Source organism: Scomber japonicus, chromosome 19, assembly GCF_027409825.1.
Source record: "Scomber japonicus isolate fScoJap1 chromosome 19, fScoJap1.pri, whole genome shotgun sequence".
In the NCBI taxonomy this organism is placed as follows: Eukaryota; Metazoa; Chordata; class Actinopteri; order Scombriformes; family Scombridae; genus Scomber; species Scomber japonicus.
In genome coordinates, this window is record NC_070596.1 from 8,006,281 (window position 1) to 8,027,138 (window position 20,858).

Consider the following 20,858-nt stretch of genomic DNA (forward strand, 5'->3'; position numbering starts at 1 on the left):
ACTGTAGGGGAAGTTCAAGGAATAACACAAGAAGCCACAACTATTGCAATTTCAGTAGAAAGAGTGAGTAATCAACTGCACAGCACATACCTAGAGTTCATGAGAATAGTACATTGAATAGCTTTTCTTAGTCACCCACATCTAATTTCAAGTGTATGAGTAAACTGTTTTTTTTGTTTGTTTTTTAGAACAGATAAAACTAAAGATAAAAGTCTGCCAAGGCAAGGAAATACACACCTCTTTACAGTTCCCTGAATGCTTTTTACTAAACATCAAACAAAATTCCAGAAATGTTTCCACCAGGTTCACTTTGTCAACCCTGTCAGCATATATATTGTCTTCTCTTTTCTATTGTTTGTTTCAAGCCTTTCAATTCCAGTTAATGGAAATCTTAAACCTACACACTACAGTGATATTTTAGTCAATACTGTGTCTCCAGCTGTGTGGCAACAGTTTGGGGAAGACCCTTTCCTGTTTCAACATACACCCCTGTGCACAAAGTCATGTCCATGAGGAGAGGATTTTCCCAGTTTGGTGTTTAAGAGCTTGACTGGCCGACACAGAGCCCCAACCTCAACCACATCCTTTGAGATGAACTGTAGCGCTGACTGTGAGCCAGACTGTATCACCCATCAATGTCTGACCTCATTAATGGTCTTATGGCTGAATAGAAACAGAGCCCTACAGTCAGTTTCAAACTCTTCCCAGAAAAGTGAAGGCTAGGCTTCGAGCCAGGTTGTTGACAGCTCAAACCAGCTTAAACCAACCACACAAACTGGTAAGCTGATCGTCGACTCAGCAGGTAAATCCAGCAAGATCAGCTAATGACAAGCTATGGTTTGAGGTAAGTGATGCTTTGTATTTAAAGCTAACTTTTTTTTTTGGCTGATTGTAATTAGTAGGATTTTATTTGCATTGACTTGTGACTTAAATCATAATTTAAATCATACATTTTGTCAATTCAGTTTTCTTTTCTGGAGCTCATGCAGCTTTGCTCAGGTGTGCTCACCTGAGGTAAGTACTGCACATGTGTCATCTTGTAGAGAATGCTGTGAGACATGATTGAAAGCTCCTGAAAAAATCCAGTAAGTGAAATCTAGTAGTCAAGAATAAACCTCAAACATAAGTTTTTATCTGTAAACAGTTAAATGTGAGACCATTTTTCACACTAATGCATTATAAGAAAATGTCATATAAAGTATATTGCTGTATAATGCATATGCTATTAGTCTTTTATAAACACTTTATAGTGTGTTGTATTATAGTACATGAAATATTAATATTTTCATTGATCTGATTTCACAACTATCTTTGGGTTGTCTATAGCAATCAATAAAGCAGTGCAGGCGTATTTACCTAGTCTATTATTCAAATGCAGGTGTATCAAATCTACACACACACACACACACACACACACACACACACACATACACACACACCTTGAGCATAGCAGAGGTCCAGCCCGTTTGCGGGGCTTGGCGCTCTGTCTCCGGTACTGCATCCAGCCACAGACCAGCTCGTGCGCGATCATCACGTACAAGAGGAAGATGAGCACGGCGGGATCCATTCAGTCTCACGCACTGCTGGATAAGGACGCGGTGCAAACACAACACGGTCCAGATGAGAAAGAGCAGCACCGGGCTGCAGGCGGTGAGGGGTTGCAGCCTAGTGCAGGGTGAGGGGCGGTGATGGTGAGGAGGAGGATGATGATGATGATGAGGAGGAGGAGGAGGAGAAGGTGAAGGTCTTCCTAAGTGGCCACGTGTCCACTCTAACTTCAGACACTCAAGTCCTGAGACACAAAAGGCTGCAGGAGTGGGCGCACGCACCCCACCCCACATGGCAACACAGCATCCTCCAAAATCATCAGTTCATCCGAGTGAAAACCGTGATTTCTCTCTCTCTCTCTCTCTCTCTCTCTGACAGCAGATGAGAGTCACGGTGACAGCTGCAGAGAGGGGACAGCGGAGGATGTTGCCGTAGAGACGCGACCGTTGCTAGGGACAGGATGTCGTCATCCCCTTCCTAAAGATGAACGAGGCATTTGACCAAATCAGAGCCTCGCGGGGAGCTATCCATCAAGAGCACGCGTGACTGTGCCCTCCCGCATGATTTATGATTCATGAGACCATTCATCCTTTGACACAAGCGATTATTGATTATTTCAATTATTAATTTAATTATTTTATATATACAACAACAAACTGTCTCATCAGTAGCCAAATGTATTATAATGCAGCAGAAAAGCATGAAAATCTTTATCACTGAACAGATGTAACAATTACATATCTTTAATTAAATGGTTAACTTATATTAAAGGTAAGTCAAATATCAAAGATCTACAGATTTTTTGTCAATCATATTAAATCATATTAATCATCATCATCATCATCATCATCATATTAAACTCTTCACTTATTGTTTTGCAAAAATATCTCAAATTTCACTTTAATTCACCTTGGCAAATAAGATAATGAAGACAAATATTTATCATTATGCCAAAATACCTGATTAATGATAATTTATACAATCAGATTTTTGCATTGCAAGCAAAGATCATCAGGTCACCTTTATTCAACACCAAAACTATCTCATCATCTGTATGATACAGCTGTTTAATTTCCTCTGTCAATCAATTTACTCTCTAAGTGAATAAAACACACTTGGACACCAGTGTTTTAAAGCTCAAGTATAATTTATTTATCATTAGAGTTCAATTATTTCTTGTTTCAAAGCAGAGTAAATGTACCCCTCCAACACATCTAAAGCAATACATTATTTCCTTTCCACAGTCTTTCTCCAAACAATAGCATTACAGCATGTTGACTGCCTTTGTAATCTTACTGTCTTTTATTAATAGTTTGTTTACAGTCATTCTTTTCTTTTTCCTTTCTCTTCAGTGGGGCACTCCCGCGATTTAGTATAGTCCCGAAATACAGTTGTGGGACTTGTGAGAGACATATTAGAGTCAGATAGTGCCTAATGTGAGTCTAGCTGTGCTTCCATAATGCAATTCGATAGCATCTTACATTAAACTCTCCCTGCCTGGTAAACAAGCATACAAGCCTTTCAGACTCCATGCTCACAGCCTTCTGTTGTAAATGTGTAGTCTCCCAGCTCAAGCTGACACACTTGTGATGAGTTACTGAGTGAGAGACTTTCTAAATAAGCCACAGAAGACTTTTTACAGCTGTTTCACAGGCTGACTCGTATACGCTCCACCACAAGTACAACAAGTAAATTGACTCTTTTTTTCTCTAAATTGTCTCTTTAACCCATAAAAAAGGAGCCAAACCTGCTGAATTCTCCTTAAACATGATTCAGTAGTGTAGCACTATTTTTTGTCCGTCTGACGTCTATCTACCTGTCCACAGGCAGAGAGCTGCGGCCCCTGAGGGCTCTGTCAGCGTCAGATCTTAGGCAGCTGCACCGATTAGGCCTTCATCAGTCTTTCAGTATGTGAGCTGTGTTTGTGTGTGTGTGTGTGTGTGTGTGTGTGTGTGTGTGTGTGTGTGTGTGTGTGTGTGTGTGTGTGTGTGTCTGTGTATGTGTGTGTTTGCACATGTGTGTCATGTTAAGACGACACAAGCAGTTCTTCTGCTGTGATATCGCCTAAGTTTCACAAAGCCACCTTTACGTGGCAGGAACGCCGCTCCTCCCACCTCATGCCACCTCCAACTCTTTCATGTCAGCAGGGGTTTCCTAAAAAACATGAAGAACAATCAAATATACATACATAATACATAAACTGGTCTAGGAAGGATGATAGCTTGTTGTAAACAGTACTAGTATTATGTAAAAGTTTGCACAATGATGCCTTTGAATCATTTATGAGTCCTATCAATTATGTTGTTTCATAAAAGGAACATGAAACTAAAGCTTTGATTGAATATTCTTTATATTCCCTTAAAATCGTATCTATTGCTGAAATGTGAAAGGGCTTCTGCTGCTGATCTCACTGTGAATCATAATTTCAGTCTGGAGCCTCAGTGGCTTTAAGCTAAATACACTCAAATGAATAATAACAATAATTTGCATTCAACAGGACTGAAATGGAAACAAGACTCCAATGGGCACCGTGTTGCTTCATCCCTGCTAGATGTATTAATGTTGGGTATTTTGGAGTCTTGGTTCTGTCCTTGAATGGTCAAAGAATGGTTATAGAAAATAACTCACATAGACATTATTGATGTTAATGAACCCTGCTTCCATTGGATGGTTTTGCACCTCTGGAACCGCCACATGGTCTTGCTGAAATTACACAATTAACAATAAATCAGACACAATACAGAAAAGATTTGTGCTGCTAGCTGCATTACATCAACAGTACCTTGGGGAACATAAAGTATGTGGCTGGTACATTTACTATGGTTGGTTAATTTTCTCTCAAGCTGCAAATTGTTGAATAGAGGACAGACAAAAAGACTACAGCACTCTGTCATCTTTGTTGTAGTTCCATTACAACAGAACAACAGAACAAATGTAGAATGTTAAGGTTTATCAACCCCGCAATACAACCTCCATGACATCGATAACTGGTCTTTCTCTCTACTCTGAAAATTCTGAGTTAATCTTCACTCTTCTCCTTATCTACTCTGATATTATAATAGTCATAATAGTAGATTTGCTAGCTTATATTTTAGAAGCTAGCTAGCATGAAAGTGTAGCCTTTGTTGCTACCTTGTTAATTTTGCTCCTAGTTTAGCTTCTAGCTTAGCCTAATTTACTATCTCAGCTTCTAGTCATCCAGAGTTACTTTATTTTGAAACTATAGTACCAGTCTTAAGTTTGGACATGCTTTCCCATTTGCTTTAATGAGAAAGTGTGTCCAAACTTTTGACTGATACTGTATATTACAATGATTTGTACTAAATGAGCATTTCTACTAAAGAGACTTGTCTGAGACTTATCTATAGGCTGTTGTGTTCTGATTTGAAGAAAGCAATGTAGTCGATAATTCAGAGCTCAAAAGACAATGTGTTTATTTGACAAAACAATGGATTATACGCAGCTGTGGACTTGATCTACTTCGCTCAAGAGTTCAGCAGAAGAAGCCCTGACTTTGCAATTTCAATTCCCTTTATACTTTGCAGTTTAGGGTGATGCTACAGTATGTGCCACTATCTCATTGGCTCACACTTGTTGCTATTGTCTTACTTGTGGGACTTTCCATATCATATGTGTACGTGACATTTCTTTAACAGGAACCATCAATTCTACAGAGGAGCAGAGGAGATGCATAAATTGTCCAGCTACTGTCTCGCATTGTTTACTTACTTCCTCCATATCATCAGCATATATGGCCTTTTGTGCTTTGCTTGAAATAGAATACATGTTCTCACTTCTATTTTTTTGGGTTGAAATAGAGATCTTAAACTAATGGTGAACTTCTAGAGTCAGTAACACATAGCATCACTCCAAACCACATTGACCACTATCTGACTGTACATTTTTTGATGAGATAAGCAAATGTTTATTAGTATTATATTGTCTGATTAAAGTTAATTAGCAAAAGTTAAAAGTTTTTCCTTTTATCAACCGAGATTAGTGGTTGTTGTATGTTTTATAGATCTTTAAAGAACATTTATGGTTTTGGGATGACTTGACTTACAACTAGTTAATTACAGCTTGGGTCTGGGACCATGGCAACATCGGAGTCTGAGGAATCATACAACGTTAATGTTAATATACTGACTAAGTTGTAATTTAACCAGAATGATCCTTTAATGCTTGTAGCATTTGAGTTTTTTTTTAACTGTTGTCAAAAGTTTTCATGTCATTAACTTACTGTGAGGTCTGATTCATATCCTTCATTACTAAAACCACGACCCCCAGGAGATGATGGTGATGATTGTAATGGAACAGTTGAAGCCATTCCCTCTCTGTATCTCAGGTAGTAAACCAGCACACCGACTAGTGTGCCAATCAGCAGCAGGACTATGATGATGGATGCTGCTAGTCCTCCTGTATCGTCTCCCTGTGAGGCTATAGAGGACATGGATGAAGTTAAGATTTCAGTTCCAGTAGAGAGCAGAGCAGAAAATGGCAGGAACATGTTACATTTCAAGGAGGAATTCATTCAAGGCTGCTCAGCTGAGTTTGCATTTCAAGCCAAACTGCTGACACTTAACAAATTCCTTAAGTGCTGAACATTTTTCTGGGCATACCATAGCTTTTTAGAACTATTTCCTTCCTTCCAGGCATCCATTCATTGAATTTAATTTGAGTGTGCTATAAATATGACTTGCAAACGTAAGAAAGAATCTTTCAATATTTTCCAAGATGTCCAATTTTTTTTTTTTTTAAATCCTGGTATTTTTCAGAGTAAATTAGTAAAAAGGTGTTACACATATGCTGTTAGCACTTGATGGGCTGCAGAACAAGTAAAACCACTGGCATATCTTACTTTGCCCTCCTTCTGTGACTTGCGTATCGCAGTTGACCCCGACTGTGTACTCAATGTCGTCCAAAGCTACAGAGCCTGTTGTGCCTTTGATTCCTTCAAACACAATCTGTTAACAACAAAAACAAGGCAGCAGCAGAGAGTAGCAGTCAGTCTCATGTCAGCAACTTGAATGTAAAGGTTGTGATGAATATAAACTGCAACAATTAGTCTATTAATCAATTAATCAACAAATTAAGGCGACTAATTTGACTACTGATTAATCTTTTTTGTTATTTTGTTCATACTCTTCAGAATAAAACACAGAATTTGATTAACAATTCCTTGTGTTATAATCACTGTATTAGTATTTAGAGTTTTGTCTAACCTGGTATTCCTTAGGAGACACAATGTTTATATCGTAGCGCTGCCACGCTCCTCCCAGTTCATTCAACACCGCCAGCTGCTCATGAAGACCTCCAGACAGACGCCACAAGTTCAGTTTGCAGTCCGCTGCATTCAATTAAAAAAATGGATTGTTAGAAAATATAAAAAAGGAAACGCACCACACACACCAGACTGTACCTGAAATGAGATTAAATCTGGATCTGGATACAGTTTAAGAACCATAGATGAACCAAGTTTCATTTTTAAACATTGATGCTTACATGTGGACGACCTGTAGGCCCAGAATCTCAGGCAAGTGCCTATGGTTGGGGGCAGGTGAGGACTCAACAGCTCAGCATTTGTATTCATTGCTGTCCGGTTGCTACTTGGAAAGAATAGGAAGTGACCTGGCACAAGGAAAAGGGAAGGTGGATTATTTTACACTACAGTATGTTTTTTGTACATGTTGGATGAACAAACACAGAAATGCTGTTCTCTACCTTAACCCTAACCCTATAAAGATCCTGTTTATGAAAAATGAAACACATGGGTTACCCTAACCCTAAGTCATTCATACAGTTTGTGTGTCTCTCTTTGGTTTACCTGTCTCTGTTCCCAGAGTGTGGTCCTCAGTGGGGGTGAAGTAGTGCTTTTCTGCTTTGTGACTTGTCAGCTCCCAGTCCAGTTGATCCATTTTGATGTCTTGAGTGTTGCTCCAGGTGCAGAACCCTCTCTCCATATTGCACATAGAACCTGAGACATTGAACACAACAAACTTATACTTAACAAAAGCATGATACAACTGTGTACTGCTGTTTAACACTGAAATGTTACAAATACAAACTGTACGTGCTACAGTTTGTTTTCTTTAATTAAACCTGGTAAAAATATCACCATAACATTATTTCTATGCTTATATATCTTTTAATTAGATGTGGACTTCAATTTGATGCATCTTAATTTTGATGAAGCCGATACACACCTCGATTCTCACATGCATGAGATGCAAGGAAGATATCATCAACCGCAACGTGAGTGTTTTTGCCTCCGGCTCCCACAACCTGGAACTCCAACTACAGAACAAAACCAGCACAACATCAACTTAAAACGACAAAGAGGGGATCCTAAATATTAAAGTTCCCTGATGATAATGCTTGAAAGTTTCTGGGTTAAATTCTATTAGAGAAATATGACATTTCACCTTTTACTTAAAAAGCAGCACTGTGGATTTTGCTCTGAATTAGAGCATTTTTAAGTGTGGCCAGAACAGAAAGGCAAATTAATGAACTGTGTGATAGAATAGGTCTAAAAAGGGCCAGGGAGTTTATCTTTACATAAACAATACTAAAACACAATTGAATTTGCATATTTATTCATTCATTCATGAATATTTTTTTTAAAGAACATTTGAATAATCACTCCATGAATGATTTTTTAATGCACAAACTAATTACTTGTGTTCTGACTGACCACTTAAAAAGTCTATAATTGCTCCAGCGTCCCTCTCCAGCCTCCACACTGTACCTGCCAGTCCACAAGGCCAGTCGAGATGTTTCCGTTGCCATGGCGCCAGACGTCTCCCTGGTCCAGACTGTTAGAGAAGATCTTCACCCTCTTTCCGTTCACCATCTTCACATATACTGTCAAATAACCTGCAAACCACGCACATACACGTCATATTGTGTTTTTCTGTCATTTTTTAAACATGTTTGATGTTTTTCAGTGTGTGCAGGCGTCTCACCAGGATCCACTCCACCCATGTGATACCAGAAATGGACACACTCGGTCTTGGCGGTTCCATGGCGAAGAGGAGAGCTGAGGACTGATGTAACGCCGGAGGGAAGGATGTCTGCTCCAGTGTTCACCATCATGTAGAAACCTGAGCACAGAAACAGTATAAATTCAACTTTTGGCTTTTAAGATCAAAGATTTTTGTAATTTTGCATTAATTTTCTTTCTAAATTGAATGTCTTTGACTGATTGTTGATTAAGCAGAAAATAGATATTAGAAGACTTATGATTTTAATTTTCTGACATTTGTTGTATGAATTTAAAAAAAAATTGATTGAAAAGCTAATAACAGATTAATCAGTTGGAAACATTGTCATTATTTGCTGCTATTCACTAGTTTAAAGTATGAATGTCATATATAAGTTTTCTAGTTTTTCATATGTGAATTGTAAAAGACAAATGTTTTCACTTTATTCTTCTGACAGTAACTGACCAGAAATCATCTTTCATCCAACCATGACTGATATCATTAGTGCCCAAAATGACTAATGACTATTATTCCTGAGGGAGTGCCAGCAAAGTTGTGATGTATTGACTACTAATCAATTAATTCACAGTCTCTCAGTTCTCTGCATGTGTGATAAAATACTAAGATTATTTACCCAGGTCGGTCTCTAGAGTGTGGTCATTTTTGGGTCCAGGTACAGTTCTTGCGTTGCCATGGCGCCAACGAACTTGACCGGAGCTTGTGAACCCACACCTCTGACCCTCAAAGGAACACACGCTCGGCACGCTGCATGGCTTGGCAGCGAACGCTATGTCATCAATGGCCACCTGCCCATCAAAGCCTGAGCGAACCGCCTCAAACATCAGCTGTTAATGGGTCAAAATTTGGACAGGGTTAATTGATCTGTTTTTGACTACTTGCTAAACAGCAGCAGTGATACTTTCTCACATGAGGGCAAAGATTCCCAAAACTCTTGATTAAGCCACCTTTTCATACTACCTGCTACACCTCTTGTCACCTTTAAAAAAAATCATACTAGATGCATTTATCTCTGTAACATTTAGTGAGTTTTAAGACATTTGTTAGTGATTTCAGTCATTTTAACTGTACCTGAAACTTTGTGAGCTGTTGTGGAACTGGGCATTGTGCTTCGTGCCAAATGTTGCCATGAGCTCCTCTGCGGGTCCAGAGGACGCTCTCAAAGCCATCTTTATCTAACAGCTTCACATTCAGAACACCTGGATGGGGTCAGTGGGTGGAAGAAGAGTAAACTATTAGGTAAAATTCTATTACACACATTTTTGATAGCAAGTTTTATTGGTTTATAGGACAAATCATCAGTCACAGAATCAAGAGTTTAACTTTCATTGCATTTCCCCTCCTCAAAATGCATACACGCATACACCAGGATGTAACTTTAAACATTACAACATGACTCCTCATTGCTCAGTCTCATCCTGGCTCAACACCTCACCTGTGTTCGGCCCGTAGAGTTTGTAGAAGAAGGTCAGACAGTACTCTGTAGTACTTGGTGCCTGCGGGTATGAGAATAAACGTCCAAACACACCACGCAGTGATGGGTTCCACATGTTCACAGTAAGACTTGTTCCTGGAAACCGACAGAAAGGCGGGAAATTGAAGTGAGTTTGAAGGCATTACAAATATAGCAGTGACAGCTTAAATACTGCAATCACACTGTATTTTCTGTATGTTCTGTAGTGAGTATTTATGCAATTTATAAACTGATTTATATGCTAAGTTGTGCACATTTACCTCAATTAAACTACTGTATATAGACATGTATTGTATTATTATTGTATTATACCTTTAAAAAAACATCCTTAAGTTTTGTTCATATTGTGTATCGAACAGAAAGGAGGTCTGCCATCACTCCATATTTGCTGATGTAGAGTGACTATGAATATAATGATAGCTTTAAGGCTCGAATTTTGGGACTAGAATAACATCCTAAATGTCAGATCTCAAAATCTCATCCGGATGAACAAGGAATTGATGTTCAAGGTCTTAGCAAGTTTGAGTGTTGTCAGGGAAACCAAATTTCTGAGCACAAATGCATAAAAATAATAATATATAATAATAAAATGGTTTAAATGGAAAGAACACCCGAAAGACACTGGCAACTTAACACTATCATTAACGCTGAATTAATAACAGAATTATTGCACCAAACTGTAATCCTTACTCTCTATGATAGATTTAAAATATTTTTTCTACAATTGAGGCCAGGAAAAGATGAAAGATAAGTATGTGTCACTGCTGAGAAGTACATTGATGTATTTTTCAATACACTGTTAGTTTCTAAATGACATTACCGGTCCCGACAGTGTGGTCGTTCCCTTTAAGCATCGTCCAGTCAAAGTTGTCACTGTTGTCCTGATACCATCCACACAGTCCTTCCTCAAAGTTACATGAAAGCTCTAGACAAAAAACAAATATCACAGTATTATTAGATATCTGTATGTAAAATATAAGAATATCATGTATTTTGTGTTGAGTTACTTGTTGGAGAGGATGGAAGATATTCAGCGTGGCAGTCGACGAAGCGAACGTTTTGCACTCTAATCTTGGCACAGGGACACAGCTTCTTTGCACGTGCTTCAAACAACAGCTGATGGAGATAGAACAAGAACAACAAGAGAGACAGAAAATGTGAAAAAATATTCACAAAACTCAATAAATTCAACTTCAAGTGTTAAAGCTAGGATTCCGTAGCCCCTGTTCTTCAGTGTCATTCACAATCACAATCCACTTTTACATAAAACCTTTACATTCAGGTCACAGATATGAGCTGCTGTTGTCCTCAATCAATGTCTGACTTATTCTGTGAGTGGATTATATCTGAAAGTCAAGTCTTAAAATCGTAAAATGGAATATATGAAAAGAATGTACTTTCCACCAGTTAAATATTTTTACCAGCAGGATAAAGATTGAAACTTTGTGGATATATAGCATGTTTTCAACTCTGAATGTTTTCAGACAACCAGGTTTTTTTTAGGAGGCAATATCTGTCATCCTCACTGCCAAAAATGGCCAAACTGCCCAATGTAAAAGCAATGATTATATATAAGTTTGGGCTGAAGTCCTGAAAAACAAACAAACAAAAAAAAAGAAAAGCTCACCTGGAAGCGATTCTTCCGGGCTCCAATAACTACCTCAGCATGTTCCCACACCCCTTCCACTTTTCCTGTCTTCCCACTGAACTCCCACAGCTTAGGCTGCTTGCCCAGCCAGCTGTCAATCACCTGGACTGACAGCTCACCTGCAGCACAGAGACAAATGTCTTTTTATTATGAAAAAGCAAAAAAGAAGACATCTAGTGTAATATATTCACAGCTGTACCAATGTGAGCTGGATTTCCAGTTAGTGCATAATCAAAGCTGAGGGTGCAGGCTGGGCCGGAGGGTCCCAGGAGAGGGGTCCGTGTTTGGGCTTCAGTGAGCTGCTGGCCCGGGGCCTTGTACACAAACAGGTACTCCTCTAAAAAGTATAGATGTGTAGAAATATTTAAAGATAATGCTTTAAAAAAAATAGTACATGAGAATAATCAGAAATTGAAAAAAGTGATGATGTACCTTTGCTTGTGGAATTTTTGAACAGATTCCAAGCTTGATTCCCAATGCTAATATCAGTCCAGCCTGAGCTTCCGCTAGCGTAAGAGAAATCCCCTGCAGAAATCATTCATGGAGACATCACATTCAAAATGAGACAACAGACAGTTACTGCAGTGTATTAAAAGCAACATCAACAGATATAACTTAACAACAAACACTTGTATTATTGATGTATGTTTCGAGTTCAGTGCATTAGACAAGAGTCATAAAGATCAGAGCTGATGAAAACAGCTGACTCGAGCCTTTTGGCCTAAATTAACCTGCTTGGTTTATTTTTCATTTAAGGTATGAAAATGGTTCAAAAACAGAATATTATATCACCTATAGTTAAATGAACACAGGACTGCACAGTTTGTTGAAAACACTTAGAATTGTGTTAATTGTAATGGTTTCAAATCATTTAAAGGATTCCACACTTCTCTAAAAAAGAAGTCCACACTGTGAAAATGTAAAAAAAAATGTAATCATAGGTTATTTTTAGTATTTGAACAAACAAGCAGTGATGTTGTTTGATATTGCTCCACCTTGGACTGAATGTTTTAAGCCTTAAGGCCAATTGTTAAGAAAAAAATCCCCCTCAGCTGTCATCCCTCTGACAACAATTTGTGTTTGTGTAGTGTAATATGCTTATTTGGGGGAGCCCCCTGGTGGCACCTGAGGCTCTAAGCAGCTTTACTTAAGCTATAGCTGGCTCATACTCATATTTTAACCTTTTCAGACTTGTTGATAAAAGTTAAATTGGGTAAACAGGATAAATAAACTCACCACATTTGGCTTCATCCTCTGATTCTGGACAGTCACTGTTGAAATTGCACAACTTGTCCGGTGTAGTGCACGGTGCTTGAGGAGAAGGTGGAAATGCCGCCATAGTATAATTTTCTGTTCAGGAAGAGAGTGTAAGATAGTAAGAAGGGGATATTTATTTTTACTTTTTAGATGTGTGGAATCACAAAATCCTTTTTTATTATAAGTTTAGACAGTTGAAGAGATTACCTTCTGATATGCGGCATTCAGGAGACAACACAATGCTGTCGACAGCAATACCTCCATAAGCCTCGTCCCTGATAGCTGCCATTATTACAATCTATAATGAGAGGAAATTCAATGATGTAAGGGGGGGCGGGGATGAGAAATAAGGACAAGGGGTTTATTTTATTAGACTTATTTAAATACAAAAAAATAAATGAATAGAGAACTCTGAAATCATTAATTTCTAACTTTGATTCGAATTCATTATCATTTAATTTGTTTTTTGCTACTATATTCATTATTTCTCTGAAATGATGACACACCAACCACCTGCACTAAATTTGCAGTCATTCTGTTATTCCTCACTTCTGCTTATCAATATTTAGTCCTCAGCAACTGTTTCAAAAATGCTATAAATGTATGACTGTCATCATATTAAGTGATGAAAACTCAGGGTAAACACTCACATGGAAATGAGAGTCAGTGACAATCTCCACCTCTGCTTTCACCCAAACATCACCCAAGGCTCCAGCCCTCTCCCACACTGGGTAGATTTTTTTATCTGCCACCAGTACTGTCAGGCCACCAGACCTCGGCCCAAACTGGTGAGTGTACATCACCATCTACAGCAGGCAGACACAGGAAACTTGTTGAAGTAGGTTCAAATGATGCTTAAAAAGTATTTTGCCATTTTCCTATTTCCTATTTTTACTTTTGATTGATGAGGGAATGCACTTTGGACTCACCTTGCAAGGATATGAACTATTTGCGGGTTCAAGAAGTGGACTTTGGAAAGATGCCCAGTCCATTTTGAGACCCCCATCAGGAACGGTGACGTAAAGGAAGTGACCTGTAATTATTTAAAATATTTTTATTTACTCACAAATTAACATTTCGTTCTTACGTCAAATGAGTAACACTGATGAGACGAACTATGAAACAGAACAACAGTTTGCTATCAACAATGAAAAACACTGCACTGACTCTGATTGGTCAGATTTGATACCTGATACGGTGTTGTTGGTATGATCCCTGCCTGGTCCTTTCAGAGGATCATTCAAGGAGATGGTTTCCTGACAAGCCCTAACCCATTTCAGATCGGACACTGATCGCAGGTCCCAACCACACAGGCCCTCGTCTTCAAAGTCACAGCGATAGTACTCTCCTGGAGACACAACACACACACACCTCACTTTAATTGTTGATCACTGGATGTACATATGAATGTTGTAAAATGTCCTGTGTAGATTACATAGACATTAATTTATTGTCTCGGTATACGAGGAATATTGTGGAATAATGTTTCCACACAGAGAGTGTGAGAGAAATGAGATCATCTTTTCCTAAACTTTAAGGACAAGTATGTAGTACTTTAGGATTTAGGATTTAGTGGCATCTAGTGGTAAGGTTGCAAATTGCAACCAACTGAATAACCCTTCCATCATCATCCTCCTCTTCTAAGCTATAGGAGAAAGGCTTAAATAATGTGAGAGGCCCTCTCTGGAACCAGTATTTGGTTTGTCTGTTAGAAACATGGCAGTGCAACATGGCGGGCTTCCTGGAAGAGGATCTGCTCCCTATGTAGATATAAAGAGCTTATTCTCAGACAACAAAAACACAATGATTCTTATTTTCAGGTGATTATAAACACATTGAAATATACTCATGAATATGAATACATCTCTTCTGTTAGATGCAATGAAATTCCACACACTGGACCTTTAACTAACCTGTGTTATTTGTCTAAACTTTACTGGACATTAACCACACAACTATGACATATAAATAAAAATCAAGCTCCACTAACTAGTCTTTCTAGAGATTTCATCCACAACTCATAGTCTTCCATAATAGATGGAATTTACTCAGTGGTAATGGAATTGCTTCTCTACAGTAAGTCTTGTATTGTTTTGCACAGTGACAGTTTAGTATGGTGAATTGTGTGTCTTTTGGACAGATTCCTACAATCTAGGCTATCTGCTGTAATTCAAAAGACATCTGATTTCTCACCACAGCTGTCCTCATCAGTCCTGTCTCCGCAGTTGTCAGTGAGGTCACAGACGTCCCGTAGGTCCACGCAGCCCTCACGATTACACTCCATTGCACTTGCTGGACACTCCATACCAACACTGATGGGTGCTGATGATGAAAGGAGAGAAAACAGTAGTAACACCATAATTATTATTATGATGACCAAACCTAATGTGTGTAGTGTGAAGAAATACATGTGAGGTCTTAAGTTATAAGAGAAAATTATATATTTTTAAAGAAACTTTTGTATTTCTGTTGTAACTGTCAGGCAGAGGTGACACATGAAAGATACATTATGAGGCACTCACAGGGCAGATCACAGTCCAGAAACTCCATCTGATCTATGGCCACATCTCCTCTTAGTCCCTTAGACCGCTGCGAGTAAATTTTGACTCGAAAAAGTGTGGAAATACGGCCCAGAAAGATGGTGTCCTCCCTCCAACCACGCACACTGGTGGCCTCAGGACGCCACACTTTGGTTTCTAGATTGCTCGGGTGAAGGACAGATGCCCACAGGGGAGTGGCGCCCAGTCCTTTGTGGTCTTCAGGGAATAATAGACAGTCAACAATAAATGAGATGCAGTAGAGAAATCAATTAAACTAGAATGATCAGAGTTACAAACAGAAAAACATAACTACATACAAATATTGGTGGTACAAGTTACAAATTAATATGAAATCTTGTCATTGGAAGAAACTGGCTGAAGCCGACAGTTTACCTGAATCCCACATGAAATATCTGAGGCGAAGACGACATGTAGGTGCAGACTGTTGCATCTCTGGAGAGATTAAAACTGCCGTGCTGAGATGTTGTGTGTTCACTGCACTCACTCCCATAAACCAACCTGTGTGATGTAAAATTATACATATTATATTTCATGTTATAATTCAGTGTCTTATAAATGTAAAACTATAAGATATTTTGGCATTCACAGTTTTAAAGCTGAACTAATCAATATTATTTAATTGGCAATAGATCAAATGACTAGCTGTAACATTAAAGAAATGTAAATATGCCTGTAAATGTAAGGTCATGTAAAGAATGCTAAAGTTGTATGTATGCATAAACACCACCTTACATCACACTGTGTTTTTTATCTATTTGCATCATAATTTACTGCAGTTATTAGTTAATCATGTAAACAGGTGGTATAACAGATAATAATTGCTTTGGATGATAGGTTTCAAATCAAAGAAAACTAAATTTACAATACGAGTATAATATTTAAAATCTTCGACTAAAACTGTAGTTTCCATTATTTCCTTTTCATGCCACCCATACGCTCTTATTTTGAAATGTTGTAATCTGATATAGTATTCAACACACGTCCTCCAGTGAAATGATGACTAACTGCTGGGGAGAGATCACTGCGGTTATATAGTTAACCTCACAGCTGCGGAGAAATTACTGGCTGTTGATGCAGACTGTGAAAATCACCCCATGATCCATTAATTACACACTACATCAGTGCATTTCATGTTTACACCGTGCTTTCATTAGCAGCCTCTGCAAGTCACTGACTTTTCTGCTGCCATTTATAGCATGAATCATATCAACTTAATTCTATGCATATTTTCTTGTTTACCACTCTCCTGGTTGCTATAGCGACACTAAAATCAGTAAAATTGAAAAACAATTCTCTCCATGCCTGCAACACTTGTTTCTGTGCACTATTCACTGATCAGCACACCAGCAACACATTATTGTCCCATCATCATTAGTTGTAACAGCGTTCATTAGGCAGACAAATGCATCTTAATGACTTACTTAATAACTTCTCATCAAGTGTATTTGCAGGGTCAGAAATATTTTAAACAGCTACAGTCACAAGCTCATGCTGCTGTTTTAGTCATTGTAATTAGCTTTGGATCAGCTTGATTGTGCAGAACTATGCAAAACAGTCAAATCATTTGGCAGCTGAAGAGAAAATCACACAAAAACGCCATATTAAAGCAGTTTTAAGACAAATATTGCATCTATTTAAGAGATAAATTGGGACACACCTCTACAAAATTCACATCATGTCCTGCTTTCACTTATGTGTTAATATCTGGCAAATAATACTGTCCTGAAACGTATGGCTTATACAGCATCAGGGCAATATAAAAAAGGATATGTGGCTGTGTAGTGAAGTATACCTGTAGCTGTCCCGGTGGTGAAATCAGAGGACGGCCCACTGACGGGCAGCGTGTCACCTCTCTGACGCCTCTCCCAGGTGTATTCTGCATCCAAGGACATGGAAGTCCATCCACACATCGCTGCATCCTCAAAGTCACACTCAAACGCCTTCCCTCTGTAGCCTTCAAAGATGTAAAAACTAGTTAACCATCATATTCCACTGAACTTCATGACTTTTCTTTGCAATTACAGAAAGAATTGAGTCAGCAAAATGAGATTTCAAAGGAGAGAGATGAGATTTTCTATCATTGAGTTTGCAATGCTGCTAAGTTGCATTTGAGAATTCAGTTTTCAACAGTGTGTTTTGAATATGTTTAGGTGTTGTAAACGTACCACAGTCCCACTCATCGCTGCAGTCCTCGCAGTCACACACAAAGTCACATTTGGATGCAGTCTGACATGTGTGAGCCTGAGAAACAGCAGCTGTGTCATAGGACAAAAGATCAGAAAACAATGTTACTTCATGTTAAATCAGAAAATCAACACAGAGTATTAAAACAGTGAATGATTAAACTCTGTCAAAATTATAATGTTTTATGAAATACTTTATTTTAAAATCATATCTGATTATGTCTGTTCTAACCAGTGGTAAAAACCAGTAAAAGTAACATTCCACATGTCAAACAAAATGAAATACAATTGTCCATTTCAAATAATAACTAATATATATTTTAGCAGAGATAGTCAGGTATTATTAGTAAAAATGTGTTTAATTTAAGGAAAATCTTACATTGTAAATGAATCAAATCTACTCCATGAGAGCCCTGTTGGGATCTTTGTGGCATATCATGCCTCACTATCAGCTGTCCAATAAAGGCACATTTAAAATCAGTGTATCCCATTGTGGTTAATTCATTTAAAAGACTTGTTGTCCATTTGTAAAACCACTCAAATCTCTCCAAGAAGTTATTTGTTCTGGAGCTTTTGACTACAGATGTAGTCAGATGTTGAACCTTTTAGACATAAACAGGTTTTACAGTTCATTCTTGACATGGGGACCTCACATGCTGATTAAGAGTGCATGATATGGTTGAAACCCCCAGAAGCTAATAAGTGGACCTTTAGTATAGATTATTTACAAAATCTAGAATGATTTGGCAAGTTCAATTTATCGCTTACGTTTTCAATCTAAGATCTTAAAGGATACAGGTCACAATTTTTTTAAGTCTGTCGCAGAACATCAGCCAGGTGCCTATATAACCACTGACAGAGGTTTTCCTCATTCATCCTGTTCATTCTGACTGTTAACAGATCTCCTCCAAATGTGTTTTCAATCCGAAATCCACAGTGTGTCCATACAGTGTGTTGATGTTGAACATTGTTCATTTGGACCCCTTGACTGCTTTTTTTTTTCAGACAGACTTTAAAAAATGTGAACATATCCTTTAATGTGCAAAGAAGGTAAGTCATCACATAGATGTAGTACAATAAAAAAACAATCTATTTTAGTCTAGAAAAGTCCTAAGTAACTATTCTTACATAATTAGCTTCTTTCTTTGCTTCTGTTTGATAACTAAAATCCCACAGATGACTCAATCTGTCACTCTCTTATCAGGACTCATTACTTTCTGAGATTTATGGCACAACTAATGCCGATAGTCTCAAAGGCCAGAGAGTAGTAATCGAGTTAACGCAAGCAAAATGCCATCCGGCCATCCAAAGGTCTCTGATTAAGACTCAAGACTTTGTGCTTCATCAGCCTGACAGCTGGAAAGTAGACATGACACCACGTAGGAACGTGAATCACTGCACATTTCAAACTGAGAAAATGTTCAGTCATCACTCCTTTAACTGACCTCAATCAAAGAAAAGAGAAAACTTCTTAAAACATATTTTTCAATAGTAATATTAACTTCAGTTGTTGTTCATTTTTAATGTAAATTAAATATAAGTGTGATTTGTGGATATGATTTTTAGAGATGATTGGATCCTGAACTGCTGGGGCATCTGCACTAGCTGCAACATTCACTCTAGGCTCATGCACTATTATTTTTATTGCACTCTATAGATTTTAGCCCTGTATGGTGCCATCTATTTATTGTAGTATTGCACATTTCTTAACTTTAACTCATCTATTTTCTAGAGATGCTGTGTTGTCTTGTTGTTCTTGTAGCAATGACAATAAAGTACTCTGAATTTAAATTAGTTGTTTATACCCAAACAAGACAAATTGTTGGTAACAGGTGAAGTAGTTGATACATTTTACTGAAATTAAAATTTAAGAAATGTAGGAAATTTTAAATTGAATTTCTGCTTGTCTTTGACATTCTTATGGGACAAAATGGAAAATGTCTCAGGCACAACAATGGAAATGAATATTGCAAGAACATTTTATGTCATATGTAGTTAGACATTTCTAAAAAACTGTTTTTCATTTATATTTTCTGTAAAAAAAGAAAAAAAGAAAAAGAAAAAGTAATTAATAAATTAATAATGAAAACATTTCAACATAAAGATCTACATGCAGTTTTAAAGTGGCTTGTTTAGAAGTCTGAATGCCCACTCACTTTTCAACACCATCAACTGTGTACTTTCTACTTCACTCAAGTTAAGTATAGCCCATCAAGCAGCAGCATGATTTCTACAGAAAAAAAAACAAACACAGTCTGGTTGAATGTGCACTTACCCCACTGCAGAATCAGCAGCAGAACAAAAGCTGAGCTCCTCAAATGTAACATCTCTTCCTTCTTCCACCACATCAGTGAAGGTATGAACACAACCTGGAAAGTCTTTACTGGTTAACTCAGACTCCTCTCTGTTTCGGAGAGATAACAGGTGGACTTTAATTCATCCAGCATGCCACTGCAAGAACCGCCATAAAACAATTTCCTCCAAATGGCAGTGTTCAACAGGATACATCTATAGATAACTGTGCAATAACTGAAGTAGACCCAATTGGCAACAGAACAGCAGAGCAATCCAGCTTTGTGAGACCAAGACAAGGCTGTAAGAAATGAATATCGACCTCATATCTCTATATACAGTGAAGCAAAGAATCTTGTCTGTCTGTCTGTATGTATGTCCTTTGCATATCTGGAGAACTGTGATCTACTTCATACCTTTCATGTACATTTCTGGGGACCCAAGGAAGTGCAGTATTAAGTGTGAAGTTGTTTGAACTCTCAGTTCTGGAGAAATATATATATACGGTCAGAGGTGGGATTACATCCATAGTGATAATGACTGGGACATTTTTTTAACTTTAGCTCCACTATTGAACTAAGTAGTGTGAACAAAACTTGCCACGTACATTCAAGACTTACTGCATGTGTCTCAGATACATTCTGAATGGGCACTGTAGTTCATCTACTGTATTAAAAAAATGTGTGTCCTTCATGTATCTTGTGAACCATCCATCCGATCATCTTCACACTTGGCAGATGTATAGTTGGGGACCCAAGGATGTGCAGTGTCCAATTTAGTACAATTTTGACATGTTACACATTTAACAAGTGCTCAAAAAATGAATATCAAGACGCTCAGTGCTGAGACTGAGACTGAGTCTGAGTCACAGTCACAGTGGACTGAGGCTTCTGGGCT

At 38.0% G+C, this 20,858-nt stretch overlaps 1 protein-coding gene across 1 annotated transcript; it reads right to left on the reverse strand.

Moving 5' to 3' along the window:
- Nucleotides 1–3,663: 3,663 nt before the first annotated feature.
- Nucleotides 3,664–20,390, reverse strand: mamdc4 (MAM domain containing 4). The gene is made up of 29 exons (XM_053340542.1): nucleotides 20,378–20,390; nucleotides 17,652–17,741; nucleotides 17,279–17,440; nucleotides 15,859–15,984; nucleotides 15,448–15,681; nucleotides 15,119–15,247; nucleotides 14,115–14,273; nucleotides 13,855–13,958; nucleotides 13,576–13,731; nucleotides 13,133–13,223; nucleotides 12,905–13,018; nucleotides 12,101–12,193; nucleotides 11,868–12,005; nucleotides 11,648–11,787; nucleotides 11,028–11,136; nucleotides 10,841–10,945; nucleotides 9,982–10,116; nucleotides 9,618–9,745; nucleotides 9,163–9,373; nucleotides 8,511–8,648; nucleotides 8,294–8,421; nucleotides 7,752–7,842; nucleotides 7,373–7,522; nucleotides 7,051–7,176; nucleotides 6,771–6,895; nucleotides 6,407–6,512; nucleotides 5,789–5,985; nucleotides 4,177–4,251; nucleotides 3,664–3,702 (listed from the first exon to the last, which is right to left on the reverse strand). The coding sequence occupies exons 1-29, from the start codon at nucleotides 20,388–20,390 to the stop codon at nucleotides 3,664–3,666; spliced, it is 3,612 nt and encodes a 1,203-aa protein (XP_053196517.1).
- Between the last annotated feature and the right edge of the window lie 468 nt (nucleotides 20,391–20,858).